This window comes from Erithacus rubecula (genome assembly GCF_903797595.1).
Source record: "Erithacus rubecula genome assembly, chromosome: 9".
Classification (NCBI taxonomy): Eukaryota; Metazoa; Chordata; class Aves; order Passeriformes; family Muscicapidae; genus Erithacus; species Erithacus rubecula.
In genome coordinates this window covers 19,510,146-19,529,931 of record NC_136660.1, presented here as the reverse complement: position 1 = coordinate 19,529,931, position 19,786 = coordinate 19,510,146, and the positions used below count along the sequence as shown (strand labels likewise).

Sequence of the window (19,786 nt, the reverse complement as noted above, 5' to 3'; positions counted from 1 at the left end):
ATGCCGTTGCGTAAGTGGTTGATGGCTGGGTCACACCCCGGGTACCGCAGAAGCGCTGCCTGTCACCTGCTCCCTGTGGCATGCTGGTTTTGTATTCCACACACGGGAATAACGCTCTCACCTAATCAAAAGGTGTATGTCCACACACTGAGCCTGTAAGTGCACCCTTGAGCACCTGTACTGGCACTCAGCCAAATGAATTCACTCAGGGCTGTCTAAAGTTATACAACTGTTTACATACTTCATGAAAACGTTTTATCTTCTTTTATGAGACATTATCTGCCTCTCTGTGACAATTTACGCGCTTCACTCCCAGTCCATTTCTAAATCATCTGGAGTGAAGAGCCTAAGTGGAAAGCCCTACTTTGGTTTACAGTCTGAGCAACTGCTTCTAGAAATTGAAGTTCAGAGAAAATAAGGCATTTGCTGGGTTTGTCTTACTTTAACAGGCTTCTCCAGCAAGAACGCATAACACAGGTGAGATTCTGTATCAATTTCATAAACAGATCCCCAAAATCTTGTCAGTGACACTTCTCCACAGTTAGGACTACAACACACAGGTCTGCTGTTTCCACCTGTCGATATAAGAGGAGATGGGTAAATTCCTCTTTTATTTTTTTGTTTGTTTTTTGGGTGGGTTTTTTGTTTTTTGTTGTTGTTGTTGTTGTTTGTTTTTTACCCTAGATTAGTATGGTCATCCCAGGCTCTTGAGGGAAGCTCTCAGAGTGGTGTGGCAGCCATCCATGTTCCTAAGCCATGCCCACCCACTGGATGGGATGAGACTGGGTGGCCTCCCAGGGTCACTGGCAGCCCAGGGGCCAGCCTGGAGAGCCGGGCAGCCCAGGGCTGGCACTCGCTGAGGTGGCAGGACCTGGGCACGGAGATGGCAGCGTGCTGGCCCACACCCTGCCCAGGGAGGTGCCGGGCAGCCCCTCACTGCCGCCCCACGCACTGCAGCCTCGCCTTTGTGTGAGCTCCACCGTGTTTACTCTCCCACTTCCTTGTTCCATTCCAGTGCGAGGGCCATAAACCGCCCGGCAGGCACGGCTGAGCCCTTGGTAGCAGGGGCAGCAGGAGAGGAGGGAGGGGGATGGCGGTCTGGCTCTGTGCTGGAAGGGCACCCCAGGTGCCGCCGTGGTGGTTGGGAGCGCAGCCCTTCCCCTAGGGCTGGTGCCACCATCCAGGTGGGTCTCTCATGCCCACTGGCCACCCTCATGCCGGTGTCCAGGGGCACACCAGGAGAGAACAGGACCTATTTCCCCTTCTTCTCGGACTTCAGGGGCCACAATGTGACGGCCCTGCGCATCGGCGAGTCGTCTGCCCTGGCCTTCATCTTCCTGCTGTCGTTGGCGGGAAACGTGTGGGGCATCTGCCTGCTGGTGAGGCGGCACGGCCGGCTCTGCTCCGCCAACTGCCTCGTCCTCAACCTCTTCTGCGCCGACCTGCTCTTCATCACCGCCATGCCCTTCATCGGCGTCGTGCGCTGGACCGAATCCTGGGTGCTGGGTGACGTCGTCTGCCACCTGCTCTTCTATGTGGTGAGCCTGAGCGGCGCCGTCATCATCCTCTCCCTGTCGGCCGTCAGCCTGGAGCGCGTTGTCAGCATCGCCCGGCTGCGCCACGCCGCCTTCCGCCGCCGCAAGGTGCTGGCCGCCGCCTTGCTCCTCATCTGGGGCTTCGCCGCCCTCTTCACTCTCCCGCTCTGCTGCTTCTTCACCGTGGTGCGGCTGCCCGCCCCCGCCGGCCAGGTGAGGGCGAGCGCCGGGCGCGCCCGCGGCAGCCGGGCCGGGCCGGGGGGCGCCGGGACTGACGGCGGTGGAGGCTCGTCCGCCTCTGCCTCGGCGGGACAGCGGCCAGCGAGGAGATCGCCTGCAGAGCGGGCAGCGCTCTGCGTGCCGGGCAGGTGCGAGGCTGTGCTCGGAGCTCCCCCCGCCCCCTCCGGCCCGCTCTCCCGCGGACCGTCCCGTTAGATGGGAAACGCGCATCGGCTCCCACGGGATTCTCTTTGCCTTCCTCTGTGCGGCTCAGAGATCCCCTTTTCAGCTCACATCCCCTTACCGAGGGATCAGCATCCCGGGAGACTTGCCCTGCGCCCGTAGTCCCCTCTGGCCATGAACAGGTTTTTCTGCCTAATATTTTGAAATACATACAAAAGTGCACACAACATTTGAATAAATTATTAAGTTCAGGACATGTAAGTTTCAATTTTAAAGTTGCCATTACAATTTGATATGAAATTAATGGGAGTATTCCAGTTGTGGACATATCCATTTGTAATTGTATGGGCTTTTAAAACCATCAAATAATATATTAATTGACAGCTTTGTCTAAGTATAAAGTTTTCACAGTCTTGGTTTAGTCTCGGTTTAGCCATTTTCCCCCATAAGCTTAGAGGGAAATAAGGACAATTCAGTACTGAAAATAATGGTACAATATTATTTTCCTTCTTCATGTTTTGTAAATAGGATATGCAGATTTGCACCCTGGATTGGCCCAGTCCTGCAGGAGAAACAGTCTGGGATACGAGCTTTGCTGTTGTTTTCTTTCTGATACCAGGATTCATCATTGTCATCAGTTACTCCAAAATCTTACAGGTATGTTTTTCCTCTAAATTTTGTTGTAAAATAGAGGGATGTAAACAGTAATGAATACAAATATATATAAAGGAAACAAACATTTGTTGAATAAAATATAAGTGTATGATATAAAATAAAGCATTTCAACCTGCACATAACAGCCTGTACATTTCCATTAAGGACATGATTCAACAGCACATTACCAGAGACCCAACACATGGTTTGTGTTCTTATATGCAGTATTGAATACACTTCTTCATTTATGTGCTGTTCATATTTAAAGACTGTCAATCTCCTAAATGCTGAAAGACTTGAGCATCTGAAATAACTGAAAATTAGATTTTGCTTTCCTTGAGCCTAAACTCCAGTCATAAGGGATTTGTAAGAAAGCAGAGAAAGGCTGGACTGAAAAACCATTCACTTTTTGATCTACTGGCTTTTTGCATGTGTTTTTAGTACACAAATCTCATTAGATTATCCATTTAATCCATATTAATCCTGCACAATTTCAAACATTGCAAACAAAATCTGTAAATTAAACTCTCCACTTCCACTTTCTTTTGAAGTGGATGATATTTAACATATATGTTGAAATATAAGCCAAATACCCAGTACCACAGAATTTTAATCTATAGTCTAGCAAGCATTATATTAGCAACCAAATTCCTTTTATACTATCAAAAACCAGAGTGAGAAAGATCTAGAAATCTTCAAACTGAGCACTTCAAGCTAGTCACTGCAATTCTTAGCTTTAAGCAGCCTCCCACAAGATCCTTGATTCCTTTATTGGGCATTTAAACTTCTTATAACATGTATAAGAAAATTGCAGGTTTTGGAAAGGAACCTCAACATACATGGAATATTGAACAAGGGGTAACTGATGAAAAGCTGAGCACCAAGGGGCTGTGGATGCACAGAGCTGGGTGTAGGTGTAAAATGAACCTAGGACCTAGAATCTAGTCTCCACACATCCTTGCCAACTGATCAAATTTAAACTTGTAGTAAAAGTCATCAGCCTGTAGTTTCTGTACTGTCTATTAGCTCACTATAAGCTTGAGTTGAGTGCATTAGGTGAACCTCTCTTAGTGAAGTAAAGCACATGCAACCACACAGTGCTGTAGGCAAAGAGCACAGAGTAACTAGTGGAGAGTGTGAGTGCTTTGAAAGAACTGCAAAATACTGCAGGCCAGGGAATGCCACAGTTCATGGTCAGAGGCCAGGACAGGAATGGTGCTTGTGGTGTCCTTGCAGACTCCCACATTGCAAATAAATTTACAAAACATAATGACACACAGAGAGCTAGAAACCATAATCAGTATTTGAAATACTGGATTACAAGGCATCCCTGACTGCTCCACACCTGTTTCTTTTCCAACCTACTAACAGAGTTGCTTCATTTCCCCTGAAATGAAGAAGGCTTGAGACCCATAGCAGGATATAATTGAATCTTCTCTCTCTCCAGGAAGCAAAACTGGAGAATGTCTCAATCCCTGACTCATTTCTAAGAGCAGATTCACTCTTACTTTGTGAGAATGCTCTATTATGCCAGAGCACACATAGCATGATTCTCAGTATTGCTGGAAGCAGTGCCAAGCATTCATGTATTCATGTTACAACACTGATGATGATGAGGATGGTCATGACTGACTACAGATATAAGACCTGAAATTTTTAAACATATATATATTACTACAAATGTGTACTACAAAATTTATTCTGAAACTGAGTATTATTTTTACATAACACTTCCCAGAACCTTGGCAAAAGTGATAGATCAGAAGCCCTGACTTGTAATTTATTTGGTTTTCCACTGTTCTGCCACTCAGGCAAGACTTTTGCAGAGGCTAGAGGTTGGGAAAATGTCTGTGTTTTGGAAGTTACATGCTTATATATATATGTCTTCTAAGCTCCTATTTGTCCAAGTGTGGTCCAGATGCCCAGGATAGCTGTCTATACTGGGCAGACCAGAAAGGGTTCCACAACATACCACTGCCATCCCATTTCTCTTGAACACTTTCTCAAGATGAAACTGTGTCTTGTTTACCACAGTCCTGGTGATTCCTGCATTCTTAGTTCTAGACCGTGCAGTTCCTGCAGGAAAGACAGAAGATATTTATATGGGACAGATAAAAATGTATCTGATGAAGACATTCTGTAGTAGTTTTCAACAGTGGAGACTGAGAAGTGCACACACTTTCCATTTTTCCTACTTCTATACTAGAAGTGGATATTAGTCCTTTGCATTTTGTGAAACCTTCCTTCTTACAAAGACAGGTTAGGTGCTGTCTGAGAACAACTCTCAGGTTGGACTTTTTGAAGGAGTTAACCTAGTATCTGGATTCCAGATGGTACAGCAGAAGATCATCAAGCTGGAATAGTTTTACATGCTCAGGACATCAGAATTCTCTGCTCTTTAAAAATCAGGGAAGCAGCTAATGATACTGTCCCCTTTGCAGCCTCTGAAGCTGCTAAGAAACCCATTTTTGTTTCACTGGCTTCGATTTATACACCTATATTCTATTGAAATATTTAGAAGATGTCTAGATTCATAATGAGTATTAATCTCTTTGACAAATTCAAAAAACTGCAAACAGAATAACAAAATTACTCTTCCTCTCTAAACATTTTCACCCTTACCTGTACCAGGAAGTTAAAAAGTCTTGCTGGTATTAGCATTATCCTTCCTGCTGTTTCTGCTAAAGGGAAAAGTGGCAGGAGGATTTTTACTTTCCTACGTAGACAACTAATTGATTAAGGCTTTTGAAAACATCCCTTCTATATGCATGCAGGGCATAAAGTGGCATCTCAGTTATGTAGCACAAATCTTTGTTTGCTAGATATTTCAGTTTTGTTTTGTTTGCAACAGATGTATGAATGTAATGAACTTAATTGTACCATGCCAGCTTCAGGGAAAATGGGGATGTAGAGCAGGAGATTTAGAGTTTTCTGCAAGCCATTGGATTCAATATTCTACCTAATGTCAGAGGACGTGTACCCATGAATACTAGGTTTCCAAGCTACCCATAGACTAGTTTATCACATCAGAGACTACCTTTGCATGACACAGATTTTTGTAATGACTGGAAGGATCTGTAAGATTTCATATTAGTTCATAAAAAGCAGTTGTGATTACTGTCTGAAAAGCTAAGTGTGATACGAACCAATACACAATCCCATCGGTATTTAAAATAATTTATTGTAATAAATTCATGCTCCTTCTAATACCTACCTTATAGTATCAGCCTGGCCATAAGAGAATTGGATCACATTCCTTCTTGTGCATTAACAGGATTGTTAATTATGTTCCACTTTGCATTTGTGAAAAAAGTCAATGGATTTCTTTAGCTAGAACAAATGAGGTCATAATTTGAATTTAATGGGATTTCATGAGTAATTAAGGCTGTTTTATGCTGAAAAGTGTTTGTGACTGGTAGAGAGCTGTGAAAAGAACAACTACTTTTGCCTAATATTGAGATGAGTTCACAGCTGAGAGGAAAAAGAATTGATAGTGAAGTGAGAACATTTGAAATTGAACCATTGACGAAAAGTACAAATTAATTCTGCAATGCATTTTTTGTAGTCACTTTTCAAATGAAAACATACTGTGCTAAGGTTTACTTTTTCACTTGTAGATATGTGTTTCAGTGAAAGTTGCTTTCTTCTCTTTTACTTCAGATTACAAAAGCATCAAGAAGAAGTTTAAATGCTGGTTTAGCCTACTCAGAACATCATCAGATTCGTGTTTCCCAGCAAGACTACAAACTATTCCGATCCCTTTTTCTGCTGATGATCTCTTTCTTCATTATGTGGAGCCCAATAATAGTAATAATTTTTTTAATTTTAGTTCAGAACTTCAAAAAAGATTTACTTATTTTGCCATCGGTTTTCTTCTGGATAGCATTATTCACTTTTGCCAATTCTGCTGTCAATCCAATTCTGTATAATGTAGCCCATTTCAGACGTAAATGTCAGGAAATTCTTCTCTGTTGTACAGGGAACACTGAAAGGCATGGAGCAGGTACAGAAACCACTGCCAGAAGAAGTAACCGTGAACAGCCACATTTGTCTTTCATTACCAGATAATTATTTAAAGTCTGAGCTGTGCCACACTTTGGATTTTGTCTATGCTATCCCAGGCCACATAGGTCATTATGTTATAGTGTTACATACCAGAGGAGGTGGAAAAAAAGCTAAATATGTAATTTTAATTCCTGTGGGTAAAATTCTCTTGAGTTCATTGCTTTGCCTCAGTAAAATTTGGACAATTTTATCCAATGGATTGAATTCTCCTCTTGCGCTGAAATAAATAGAAATCTGGCAGTAAACTTGGTGAATGTAAAATAGTTGAATTAAGTACTTTAAACTTTGTAGTGAAAATGTTCATCCTCAGAAAGTAGCTGCTTTTGTTAAATCCAGTTTTTAAAGGGAACTTGATTAAACACTTCAATTACTGACTGTCTGAATGTAGGTTTGAGCAGAGTGACTGAAACAAAGTAATGAACATGTGTTATCACCAAGTAAATGACCAGTTTGGTTCCTTCTCAATTTAAAAATGTGGATTTAATACGTGAATTTACAAGTAAAGATTAAATAAATAGAATATAATTTGTCACGTGTAAAATATTTCTTTTAAAAAGATGCATATTTTTTATGTCTTTTTATGTCTTCATATAATAAAGATTAGTGATATATAGGGTCACTGAAATTTCTTTCTCTTTTCTAAATGATTTCCAGTATTTTATAGAGGAAATATAATGTTCTGTTTGAAAAGAAAATACATATACTTGGAGGTTTATGATAAATACTCTTTTGGTCAGAAATCGAAACTGCTGAAGAAAGCAAGATTAAATTCTTAATTATCACTATGTGTCACCAGTTCAAAATAGTACACTAAGATAATAGACTACTAATGAAACCAATGTCTATGTACAGATTTGCATACAATTTATGTCCCCTGTAATCCAAGTTTATTAAAATGTTTAATTGGTTTATTAACAAGGGGAGCTACACAGCTCAGATAAATATATTGAAAATCTAAATGAAGCCATTTAAAGCATTTTCCAGAGAACACATGATCAGTGTATTAACTTTACGTCTGTGGTGCTGTTACATGGTTTCTTTCCATAGGGTTGGATCTCCTTAAGAGCAAAATCCTGAAACACACAAAAAACACAGTTGTGTTTGTCAAACACTTTAGAGAAAATTTAATTACATGAACTTTCACCAAATTTAAAATGCATACATATCTAATGTCTTTAAAATGCTCTTGAGTCCAGCAGTCTGCTACTTGTAATGATAATACCATTATCTTACTCTGCAGTTTACAATTCCAAGGACTTTTCAACTTGGAACAAAATTCATCCAATCTTTTACACCTCTCCAGAGCATTGTAATACTTTTGCAGACAAGGTACTGGGCAGATCACTGAAAAAAGAGTATCTTTCAGTGATAAAAGAGTCTATACTTTAACAAGCTTCTAGTTATTTGCCTAAAAAAAATTAATTTAACAATGTCTTTCAACAAATTTTCTGACCCTCAAGAATTTCAAGAATTTTCTGACCCTCAGAACTTCTAGTTGCAATGGTAAATTAGCAGAAGAATATGCCAGTCTTTATTTCACAATTTTTGCTTCTAGCAAATGCTAACAGCAGATGCAGATTTCAGCTCTACTGACATTACAATGTATTTACAAGTATTCTAACTTAATATTGACTTTGACATTACACAGCTTAAAGCTATTTGAGCTATTACTCTGAGAGACTAAGTGTATCCTAGCTTGAGCTACTTCAGGAGCTGCCATCAAAATGCAGCGTGAGTTAAAACAAAAAACTTTCATTTCCTAGGCTTCTTTTTTTCCATTGAACAGCCAGTACAGATATTTTATTTTTTTTTTTAATCAAGGTAAGTTTTGTGCATCTGTTAGTTGAGAGGGTGCGCGCACACACACACACACACACACACACACACACACACACTCTCTGTCTCAAATAGCTTCAAGACATAGGCAGAGTGTGCACAATTAGCAACAGATACCAGCCTATTCTTGCAGGATTTGCCACCATCGGTCAGAATTTCAGCACAGTAACAATTGGATGCAGGTCAGTGCAGACAGCTGAGGTTGGTTTGTTTTGGTAATAATTCTGGAGCTCTTAATAGCAGTGTTTAAACTAAAGTAGTAAGGCCTCCAATCCACACAGAAGGAATTAAGCAAATTTTGTAAGACTTTGTAGTATGAAGCTTCCAAGAATTTTTACTTTTTTTTCAGTTTAGCTCACAATCATTCCCTCAGGCCCAAACGTGCTTGCTTTGCAGGAACTTTGGCTAATGATACTGGGGAATTCAGAATCAACTAATAATAGGGTCCTGATCAATAAAGGGAAAAATGCAAATTGCTGGCTTTAAGTTAAATTTATGCTTTGGTGCTGGGTTTATAAAATGTGGCATAATCCTTAATAAAAAAGTATCCAGGCTCCTATTTTTCATTTGCAAACTACAGGGCACACAGTTGTATCAGACACTGCACTCAACACCTAACATCTGACTAGGATATCAAAGAACAGTGTGACTTGGTAGATTAGATATTTGATATCTATAACAAACTAGAGGAAGTATGATCAACTTTTAAATTATATTAGATTTAACAGAATATCCCAAAACATCTGATTATTTGGTTTTCTTATTTTCAAAAATTTTCATTCTTGCTAGACTTGATTTGAAAAGCATGGAATTTGGGATTCAAAACAGAAAAGTATCATCAATTTGTAAAATATCACTGTTTCTCTTCTATCTTTTATGCAATCATACAATTCATTCGCAGAAGTTGATTCCACTTGCATTTATGATATCTCTTTTTCTTGACTGTTCTAAGTGTCAGCTGATTTATGTTGACTCCAAATTCTCATTCAAGACAATTTGTTTTTTTCATTGTTGTCAGGCACTTTTCCCAGGTCAGTGATTAGTACTGTAAACACCACCTACTTCAGCAGAGTAGGTGACACCCTTTCTTCAAGGCACCCTGTTATCAGCATACTACTTTACAGCAAGGCAATATATTACTCTGTGTTTATGGATCAGATAAACAGATAATAGAGCCACAACAGCTGACTTCGCTCATCTGTTCTGACTTTCTTTATAAAACACATAAGTTCCTTCAGTCAATCCCAGTTTGTTCTAGCATACAATTGAGAAAAGCCTTTAATCTTGATTTGGAGATTTCAGTGATGAAGAACACACAACAGCTCTTGGTAAACTGTTCCAAAGGTTAATGACCTTTGGATTCAAACAAATGGTTGTTTATTTCTGCACTGAATGTGTCCAGTTTAAAGTTCCATCCATTTAAATGTATTATTTCTGTGTTTGCAAGTCTTTTCTATCCAATTCCTATTGCTTGCGTGGACAAGTGTAGACTTTGCCCAGGTCAGCCTTTAACCTCTTTCTAATGAGAAAAGATAAAGTTCTTTGAAGCACTCACTGGAGGACACATTTTACAAACTTTCAATAATTTTCTCTGCTCTTGTTTGAAACTTCTGATTCATCCTCAGTACTTTTTCCAGTTATGCTGGTCACAAAATGTGACATAGCAATTAGACCTATGCCAAGCACAATAAGCTCATGTGAGTCTTGGTTTATGTATCCAAGAATTGTATTAACTCTTTTGCTCACATAATTACATTGGGAGTTCCCATTCAGCTGATTCACCAGTCAAGTCTTTCATAGACAGCATGTCTCCCAGGATGTGAGGGGTGAGGAGGGAGTACGGAGAGGTACTACTATTTTATTTGTTCTAAATATTTTGATTTTTCTTCTTCACTTTTTACAGTTCCCCACTCTGGGTGTAATTCTTATAAGTACATACATTATGGTTTCTTCTAGATGATTACCATTTGGCCTTTTGTAATATACTTGAGCATAAGTGAGCTATTTCCCTATGATGTAAGCTCAGCCTGACTACATGACTCAAGATAGTGTCATGCTTCCAGTATGAGGGCCATGTCCCACTTCCACACCTCTTTGTGAAGCAGCTGGCATGAGGACTTGTGAGAAAGGGTCTTCTATAAGGTATCCTTTCCAAGACTTGTATTTTCCTTAAAAGACTTTCTGAAGAATTTCTCAAAAAAGTATTTGAACAAAGGCAAAGAGATCTGATAAAAGATGCCAAATTACTTTTTACCGTACCTAGAAGTTTATCCCTACCATGTTTACTCACACTACATTGATTTGATTGTTTTACAACTTCCTCTAATTACTGTTTCAGCTGATCTGATACACTGCATGAAAAACTATGCACCTCATCTCTTTCAGATAAGGGAAGAAAAAGTTGGAAATAGCTTACTACGTCCTCCAGTTTTCAAAAGACAACATTACAGCCACTAAGTATCAAAGGCTTTATGCCTTTGATATCTAAGGAGCAAGAGAATCCCAGTGCTTTAGTCATTAAACCCTGAAATTAATTCTTCAGAAAAAAAAAGTTCTCACCATTATGAGTGATAACTCTGTATTTTCTGTCCAAACAGAGATCCATCTGCCTTTGTCTGACAATTTTCAGTGCATCTGGAGGCAATCCCTTGGGGTCCCGGGAGAACACAAAGGAGTAGCTATCAGCACAAGTGCCATCTGCATTTAGTTGGCGGCAGGAGTAGTGAAGAGCGTATGTATCGTAATCTGTGTCCACTACCCAGTGGTCATCATCTGGAAGAAACCATAGCAAAGAGGGAAAAGTGTTAGAGACACCCGTGAAATCTAGTAAATCAGAAATTGGACTAATGCCACAACTCTGTAAAGAAAATACTGATATGAAGAGCAGAGCAAATTATAACAGATTAGTTTTTCATTTATTTGTGTCCAGTACTTAATTCCATGTTTATTCTTTAAAAGAAAATAAAGACAGACATGCTAGGCCTGCTCAAGATAGCTCAAACACACAAATATTTTCCTGCCAGGAATGTTACTTAGCAATCTATTGTTAGTCTAATCTTTTTAAAGAAAAAAGATTGTTATGGAGTTTGCAGGTGTGTTAGAAATGTTATTTGCTGCAAGTTCCGCCATAAACCCTCTTCTTAAAACACAGTTACAACTTCAAAGAATTCTTAACTATTTAACTACGTAACCTGGCAAAAATCTGGTCACACTGTTAGGACACTCTGTCCTAACAGAAGTGAGGCTGTTTCAGTGTTTGCAGTAAAGCCTAACATATCTACACCTTCTTCTCCTGGAGCAAAAGATTCTCCCTTGCAGTACATCTGCATTGGTGAAGGCAACACTCTGTTGTCTTCCCCTTCTCTCCTGTGGGGGTAACACCAGACCTTTTAGAAGGGTAGAGTTTGGGGTCAGCCAGCAATCTGAAGAACTCAGCAGCATATTCTGAGGAGACCTGGGAACTATTTAAGACAAATTGGCATCCAAAATATGCTTTGCAACCATGTCTTTGGAAGGAATGAAGCTCCTGTCAGTTCCAAATTCTACCTGCTTCTCTTGGAACCAATCCAAAAAAATGTCTTGAGCTACAAAGTCTCCAAATCTCTACTTGGCTCAAGGAACTGATTTTGCGTAGGGTGTGACAGATGACATAAAACTATGAATATATCAATATATACATATGATCATATTTGTCTCTTAAAACAGATAAATCTCTACATTTGCAGACCCAAGACCAAACAAAATAACATTTTCTAAATCCTCTTTCCTGCTTGGCCAGCTCTGACATCATACTTCAGAGGGAACAGAAGCATCTGGTAACTGAGTTCTGAACTAAAACAAGTCTTAAAATATTTCATATGCCTTTCATTTCTTTCCAAACAGTGGCCTTCTATTATATTATTGGGTAACAAACAAAAGAAATAAAAAGATATACAAAGGCCAGGTCTTCAATTGTTTAAAGAAAGCCAACCAGCTGTCCCATATAAAAAGTAGTGATTACCTTGTTCACATTAAGCCTTGCAATATGATGGTTATTATGTCTTTTAAGTGTGTTTAAGAAATTCAACAGTACATTTTCCTTCTCCAGTATGGGCATACAACATAAATAGTTTTACAAGCAGTTCTGTATCTTCTATAGTTAAGTACTCACTTCCTTTCTGCAGAAAAGAGGCGACACCCCAGTACTTCATCTTGAACTTGGCAGGATCCTCTGTGTCAGTGAAAGAGCCGATCATGTCAGCACAGACATCCCAGTTACTGTAGTCAGAAACAAAGAAAATATCACATTCCAATCTAAGAGCATAGGTTCAGTTTGACTAGCACAGGGATAGCAGGTAGGATTGAAGCAGCAGTTTAGCAAAATGGAACAAGAGGAGAATGGCAAACAACTTACTTGAAGAGTCTGACTCTGCCCTTTGCAGTGGCAGTCATTTGTCCATTCTCATCTACGGTGAACTGGGCTACCACATTGTCCTGAAGAAACAGGCCCTCAGGATCTTTTTTTGCCATAGCATACCAGGTGCCACTGTACTACAAGGAAATAAAAAAGGCTGCAGTTAGACCTAGAACAATGGAAATGTTATAACCACACAGTACAGAATAGGGGAGGTAACAGAGGGAAGAGCATGCAGTTCTTTGACACCATGCCTCAAAGGTGTACCTAAGAAACATCTAGCTGTTTCAACAGCATAAACCCATCAATACATCCCAGTGCAGTCATAATTTGTCAAAAATACTGACCTTTTTTTGGTAATTGTATCTGTATTTGCATCTATCCAGTATAAGGAATACAAAATTTGGTAGAAAAAGGAATAACAATTGACAGATCTTGACAGATCTATGTATAATTTTTTTTTCTTGCAATGATGTCTGAAAACACTAGAATATTAATATTTCACAGGAACATTCCCTCTGCTTATACCCTACAGTTTTGAGACCAGTCTGCTAAAACTCATTTTCTGCAGTATTCCTGATGGTGCATCAGGATCCAGTATCTGTGGAGGTGTGGATACCACAAACTTTAGCTGTTTCTCAGTATTACAGTACGTGATTTTGGAATGTGACCACAATACCAAATTTTGTAGCCTGAAAAGAGCTATGCAAAACATCACACATCCAGGAGAGTAAAGAAGATTTACCCTGATCTTGTCGAAGTTCTCCTTGACTTTGAAGCTGCTTACTCGGCAGTCCCTCTCTGCAGTGCTGCTGCCCAGCAAGGCCAGTGACAGCAGCAGCAGCCAGGGCAGAGCTCTCTCTGTGTGGGCCATCCTGTCCCTACAGCAAACAGAGAATAGATCAGAAGCAGGTTCTGTCGCACAAGTGAAGGGAGGAAAGCTGCCCTGACAGCTCGCCAGAAATCATGCAGCTTTCCCAGCCAAGCAGCCTGGTTGTCCCCAGCGCACAAACAGCAGGGTCCCTTACAGACAGTGCCGGTCCCTGGAGCCTCTTGAGAGCCCAAGTGTTGATGATGCCCAGACAGGGAGTGCTTTATGTAGCCCCGGGGCTTTCGCAACCTGCTGAGCGGCAGAGCCAGCGCTGGAGGGGCCGGGGAGGCGGCTGATGGATGCTGCAGCTGGGCCCCTTCGTAACAGCCTCTTGTGTAACACCCATGGGCTCAGGTGGTCTTTGACCCTCATCTGCAGCCAAGCAGGCGCTAGGAGCAAATGCCTCTCTTTGCTTTTCCCAGCTCAAAAGCAGAGCTTGCACCTGGGGGAAGAGGTGTGCACATGTGTGAGGAGAACAAACGGAATGAGAGGCATCCCACCTTTGCGTGGGGCAGAGTGAACTGCCTCCGTGATCTTACACACTGCAGTCCAAAATCCATCTTACCCAACATGCTCAGCCCAGTTACAAGGTGCAGACTTGTTTCCTCCACCTCCTTCCCGAAGTCCTTTCCTCTTTTTTCCTGATAAACAGTGGCAAACATAATACTTGTAAGTTTCTGCTCATGTTTCTGAAAGCCTGGTCATGCCAGAATCCCTTCCAGTCCTCATGACTGGTTCCCTCTTGCATCAAAAAGGCTCTCTTGGGTGCAAAGTCATCTGAGCAGCTTCCAGCAAGAGGAACGGGGATCCTGCAGATCCTCAGGATGGTGAAAGAGCCTTTTTATGAGGTAGCAGGACTTCAGTGTGGCCTGCAAATACCTAAGTGCATGAACTCACCACATCTGGCCATTTTGACATCTGATTCATTTAAAATCAAATATTCCATAATTTCTATTCTGTTTTTTTGGCAAACTGTTTTCAGTTATATAAACCATTATTTTCTCCTGTCCAGGCAAGTTTTGCTGCCTCTCAGTCAATATTTGTTCTCTAGTTTCAACATCTTTAGGAAGCATTAGAGAAAATCTGTTAATTATTTTCTAGGCATGTAACTGGAGCAGGACAGGAATGATTGTTACCAAGAGAACTAATTCACCTCCTTTTTTCACCTCTCAATTTTTTTAAGGAATAAAGGCAGAAGCTTTTTGTTTAAAAGGCGGGTATTAATTACTTTAAAAATCAAGTAAAAATATAATTTAAATATAGAGATATCAATGTAGTATTAAAAAAACCTCAATAGTAGCCAATGTACAGCTTTAACCAATTTATTCAGCATGGCCTTTCCCAGAAGTCTACTAAATATTCTTTCATGCATTCATAAAAATACTAGACTGCTTTCTGTGGCTGTCCTTTATAATCTCATATATAATGCAAAGAATCTGATTGATTTATCTTCATTTTCTGCTTTATGTTGGAGGCTTTTTGCACAGTGAGTATGTCTTATTCACTTTCTCAAACATCTATTGCTTAACGCTGAGCAATCTATTGTTCCATGTCTGCCTTTGATTTCCTGGATAACATCAGACAGTAAAAATTCCACTATATTAAATATTAAGCTTCTGTTCATAGTAAAGAACATATTTAATACAGGGAACTAGAAGGGTGTATGTATATTAATTGTTCTGACACTTTCAGTGGTAGCTTTGCAGTAAGTCAACATTTCCATTTTTAAGCTGAGATTTTCAAATTTGCTAATTCCAATAAAGACTGAAGAGAAAAAGTAAGCTCTGTTCTTCTGGTGACTTTTAGAATCTTGCTGTAGTCTGGCAATGGTGATACTAGTGCTACATTTTTATAAAACCTTTACAAAACACTCATCGGTCTTAATATATGAATTTATCATATGAAATATGAACAAGACCAAAATCAACATGGATTTTCTTTTTTCAGTGTCTCACATGACTGACAGCAATAAGATGGATTATAGGTTAATTAATAAGCTTTGAATCTATTACTTAGTGCCAAGGAAGACTATTATTTTTTTATTCTCTCCCAATTTGTGAAATATTATCCTTTCTCCTAAGTTTACCTTGTTCAAAAATCTGTATACTGCTTTATATTACTAGAGAGGGCCTTGCAGAATCAAATCTATTTCACTAAAGTTTTTTCAATAGCATAATTGTCAATGAAGTTTTCAAAGGAGTCTACAGTCACTCATCCACATAAATCAAAACCTGCTGAGTTTTGACCATCTCTGATATTCTAGGTCAGTGTTCCTGTTATACATACTGCTGTTGACAGAAGATTTACAGACAGGAAATTAAACCAGGTATCAATGGAACAAAAAGTTACTTCTGTTAATAAGTTTTAATAAGATCAGTTCTGAAGTGTGCAAGAGATATTACAGTCTCCTAAATTAATCTGATGTTATAACTAAATCAGAGACATGTAATTTTGTATAAGTCATGGCACAGCATTTCTTTAATTGTGTACCTCTACTGATCTGTGCAACATTTGGTAACTCATATCTGGTGGAGCGGCCTGACAGACTTAGTAATTATAACTTCTACTCATTCAGGTCCTCAAATCTGGGATCTCTACAAACCCTAGACAATGCCCAAGGAAACTCTTCTTTTGATGTGTTATCATTGGGAATTTGGAGCAGTGCACCTTCAGTGAAATCACACCAGTATTTCGCAGTCAGATTTTGACAAGTTCAGAAGAGAAGCTGGGCAAGTGAGAATGACATGAAGGTTACAGGGAGCTGGGCTCTGTGCCTCCTCTGCTTTAGCTGTGCCTCCAATACTACCTACCAAAGACACAGCTTATATTGATGAAGTCCTTTCAGAGTTACAGATGAAGCACTTCCTTGGTTCAGAAGGACAAGGTTTTTAGGTATAAAGGCTTTTCTGTTGTTGGTTACATCTAGATCAGGGTTGAGGGAGGAATGGAAGGTTTCTGGCAGACAAGCATCTCTATGGCCATTCAAGGGTGAATTCTTTCTCAGTCCTAAGTGATGCAGCAGTGCTAGCAGAACTGTGTAAACTCATAAACAGTGTAAACTTCGCCTCAGTTAAATATCTTTTGGATTGATTGGGCTCTGGGTTTGCTTGAGAAATGATGTCAGGTAATGATCATCATCCAGACCTAGATATTCACCTCACAGATTTATACTTCTCATGCAAATAGAAAGGAACTTGGGCCATGATTTCAATTGAATCTGAGAGGAATATGCATAAATCAAGTCAATGATATCCAATGATTTCTAGGTTCTGGGAAAGCTCAGCCAATTATATAAAAGATAATTATTTAAATATTTATGAATTATTTAAATATTGGTAAGTTTCATACAAGACTTCTGATACTTGAGGATGGCAGCATAATATGAATATTGCAGACATTTTTTTTAAAGTCACTATGCATTTTTTGGAACTCTATTTAATGAAAGGGAAAGAAGGTCTTCTACCTTTGAATTTTGCCAAGAGGACAGAAAAGGGGCTAACTTCTGTTAGTGATTCTGTGACTGGATTATTTTCTACCTTAATAGCATGTAAAACTCTGCAATATTTTCAATTAGGTATAGCAAGGAAAAAAATATGGAAGGAAATGCCTAGAAAAAAGCTTTGATTGTAGGAGTTATTTTATCTTTGTAACTTTTGAAAAAAGGAAGAAATGAGCCAAATTACTATTTAAAGCATTTTTAACACTGCAACTTTCAAGCTTTATATATTAAAATAACTAAAATTTTCTTCTCGTTCACAAGAATAAGTTGAGCTCTTAGGAGAAAGTTGACTCAAAAAGTGCTAGTAGAAAATGGATCATCCATTTACAGCCAGACTACACATAGATTGAAAGACTTTTTGCTGTCTTCTCTTGATTGTTTATTTATAGAATGCCGTTCGCAAACATGGGTATCCATTGAACTCTCAGGGCAGATTTGCAGGCAAATGAATGACCATTGTGTGCACAGAGCAGGGGATGCAAGTGTAGCCACTGCCCTGTGAAAGCAGACTCACATCAACCACAAATGGCTGAGCCAAGGAGCTCCGTGTACTTTGTAAAGGACACAGTGTAAGCTGTCACCGTCACAGCTGTTCCTCTTGGTGGCAGTCTGAGTACAGAGGTCAAGGACAGAACGGAATAGAAAAGATTGCCCTTTGCTCCGTGCCAGCCTGTGTATTATCTGTTTTTGTAATTTAATGACACCACTTTTTGTTTAGGGAGTAAATTTACACTGAACTCTTTACAAACAGTATTTATTAACAGAACTAATTTTAAATGTTGCCTCTAATTTCTTTTGCAAGTCTTTCTGAGGACTGTGATACTGAATTGAATTTTTTTTCTGGACATATTACTAAAATGGAAACAATTGGAAACAAAGATCTAAACAGGCTGGCCAGTCATGTGAGTAAAGCTCTAAATTATAAATGATGGGAGACAGGGACATGATGAAGTCTAGCAATGAACCACAAAAATCACAAAGCAATAGGAGAATCTGACAGAAATAGAGACTGAGAGAGCTGGGACTCTTCAGCCCAAAAAAGTTTGACGGGATCTTAACAACATACATACCTGACAGAAGAGAATAAAGCAGACAGCCAGAGCTTTCTCAGCAGTGCTGAAAAACATTCTCCATAGTAAAAACTTGTCAAGTAACCTAAGATCACCAGGGACTATATGTGAGAATGGCTGAGATAAAAGGGTGCTGCCTTTTCCTTAGTTTGTATACTAAAATTCATGCCGAGCTATGAAGAAATCCATGCTTTTGGTCAAAGCTGCAGTGCATCTAGTAACTCAGGTTAACCCCTTCAGGCTGGACCTGGATTTACTTCAGCAAATCTCCCCCTGAGTCTATAATCTCTGTTGATTATAATTTCATGATCCCCTAGAGCTAATAATTGGTTGTTTTAAGAGAACATAAACAATTCCAGCTCTATGGAAAAAGCAGCTAACTTACTACCTTCAGTGTTTACATTTTTAAGATTATTTTTGTAAGAAAAGGGATAGAGAATTATTGTAAAAGAGACATGAAATTAAGGATGTTTATAAGAGTTCCTAGAAGATACCAAGTCAGTAACACCAAAACATTTCAGTGCCAAAACCTGGCTATGTTAGGGTCACACACCACCTGTTATAAAAACCTACAGAATTCATTCTCACAACCTATCCATTTAGAAAAAAACCCCAAACAACTGTGACTATTAAGTTCTTGGATTATAAATATGGATCTCCAATATCCAGAAAGTGACCTCGATATTAACCACATCAAAAGTAATGCAATTGAAATAAGCACATTTGATTTGTGTTCTTTCAGAAAATCTTAACTGAATAAACCACATCAACTGCTATCAGGATGGGCAGAGAGATTCAGATACCAACACTGAGCTGAACTGGGAAACCTTATAAATGCCTTTGACATTTAAGTGCTGCTTGAATCTATTTAAATAACCATGTCTGTCAGTTATCCTTCTTAGGAGTTTCCATGTATCACAAGGGCTCAGGAACGGTCTACTACTAAGAACTACTCCATAAATAGTTTGGTTTCTGTAGGTACTATGAACGTCAAAGGCAAATGACATCATATGTATTAAAATCACAAAGCACACATACTTGTGAGAGCCTCTGAAATTAAATTAAGTTTAAATACAATGAATTAGCTTTAACGAAGATAAAATGTTCAATACTGTGGAAAAAAGGTGAGTAAAGAAGGTAGAACAGAAAATAAAAGTCATAATCCAGCAGAGACACTTCAATTACAATTTTTCAAAAATAATTTCTATTGGTTTCTGTTATTTCTTTCCATGTCATTTCAGACTTGACAGAACAAGAATGAAATTTTAAGAATGAATCTAAATTAAGGAAAATACAGTAAGAATTGTTTTATGATATGAGACTGATTGTGGGACAGCCCAATATAAAGAATTGATGTTCAAACTGATTTATCATGTGTGATAAAGATTAATGTGTAAGTCTTGCATAGAAGTTAATATTTTTAGAATGTTTTAGCTGGGCATGAGACAGATCCTCTATAGG

At 39.3% G+C, this 19,786-nt stretch overlaps 2 protein-coding genes across 2 annotated transcripts; one reads left to right on the top strand and one right to left on the bottom strand.

Annotated features, from left to right (window-relative positions):
* FFAR4 (free fatty acid receptor 4) lies at positions 1-2,613 on the top strand (the record flags this gene model as incomplete). Its single annotated transcript, XM_079312481.1, has 4 exons — positions 1-155; positions 685-918; positions 1,016-1,903; positions 2,466-2,613. The coding sequence occupies 4 exons, from the start codon at positions 1-3 to the stop codon at positions 2,548-2,550; spliced, it is 1,362 nt and encodes a 453-aa protein (XP_079168607.1). The 3' UTR covers positions 2,551-2,613.
* A 4,907-nt stretch (positions 2,614-7,520) lies between these two features.
* On the bottom strand, positions 7,521-14,143 carry RBP4 (retinol binding protein 4). Its single transcript, XM_079312313.1, has 6 exons — positions 13,914-14,143; positions 13,631-13,766; positions 12,886-13,022; positions 12,643-12,749; positions 11,052-11,264; positions 7,521-7,729 (listed from the first exon to the last, which is right to left on the bottom strand). Exons 1-6 carry the CDS (start codon positions 14,126-14,128, stop codon positions 7,716-7,718), a joined length of 822 nt encoding a protein of 273 aa, XP_079168439.1. The 5' UTR covers positions 14,129-14,143; the 3' UTR covers positions 7,521-7,715.
* Between the last annotated feature and the right edge of the window lie 5,643 nt (positions 14,144-19,786).

What these genes read in the sequence shown, in the direction of transcription:
- RBP4 (XM_079312313.1), bottom strand. Translation starts at nt 14,128, where the DNA reads ATGAGGGTCAAAGACCACCTGAGCCCATGGGTGTTACACAAGAGGCTG. An exon ending in AGAACTTCGACAAGATCAGG is followed by an intron (nt 13,023 to 13,630) that starts GTAAATCTTCTT and finishes ATTTCCTTGTAG; the next exon opens with TACAGTGGCACCTGGTATGC. An exon ending in GGCAGAGTCAGACTCTTCAA is followed by an intron (nt 12,750 to 12,885) that starts GTAAGTTGTTTG and finishes TTCTGACTACAG; the next exon opens with TAACTGGGATGTCTGTGCTG.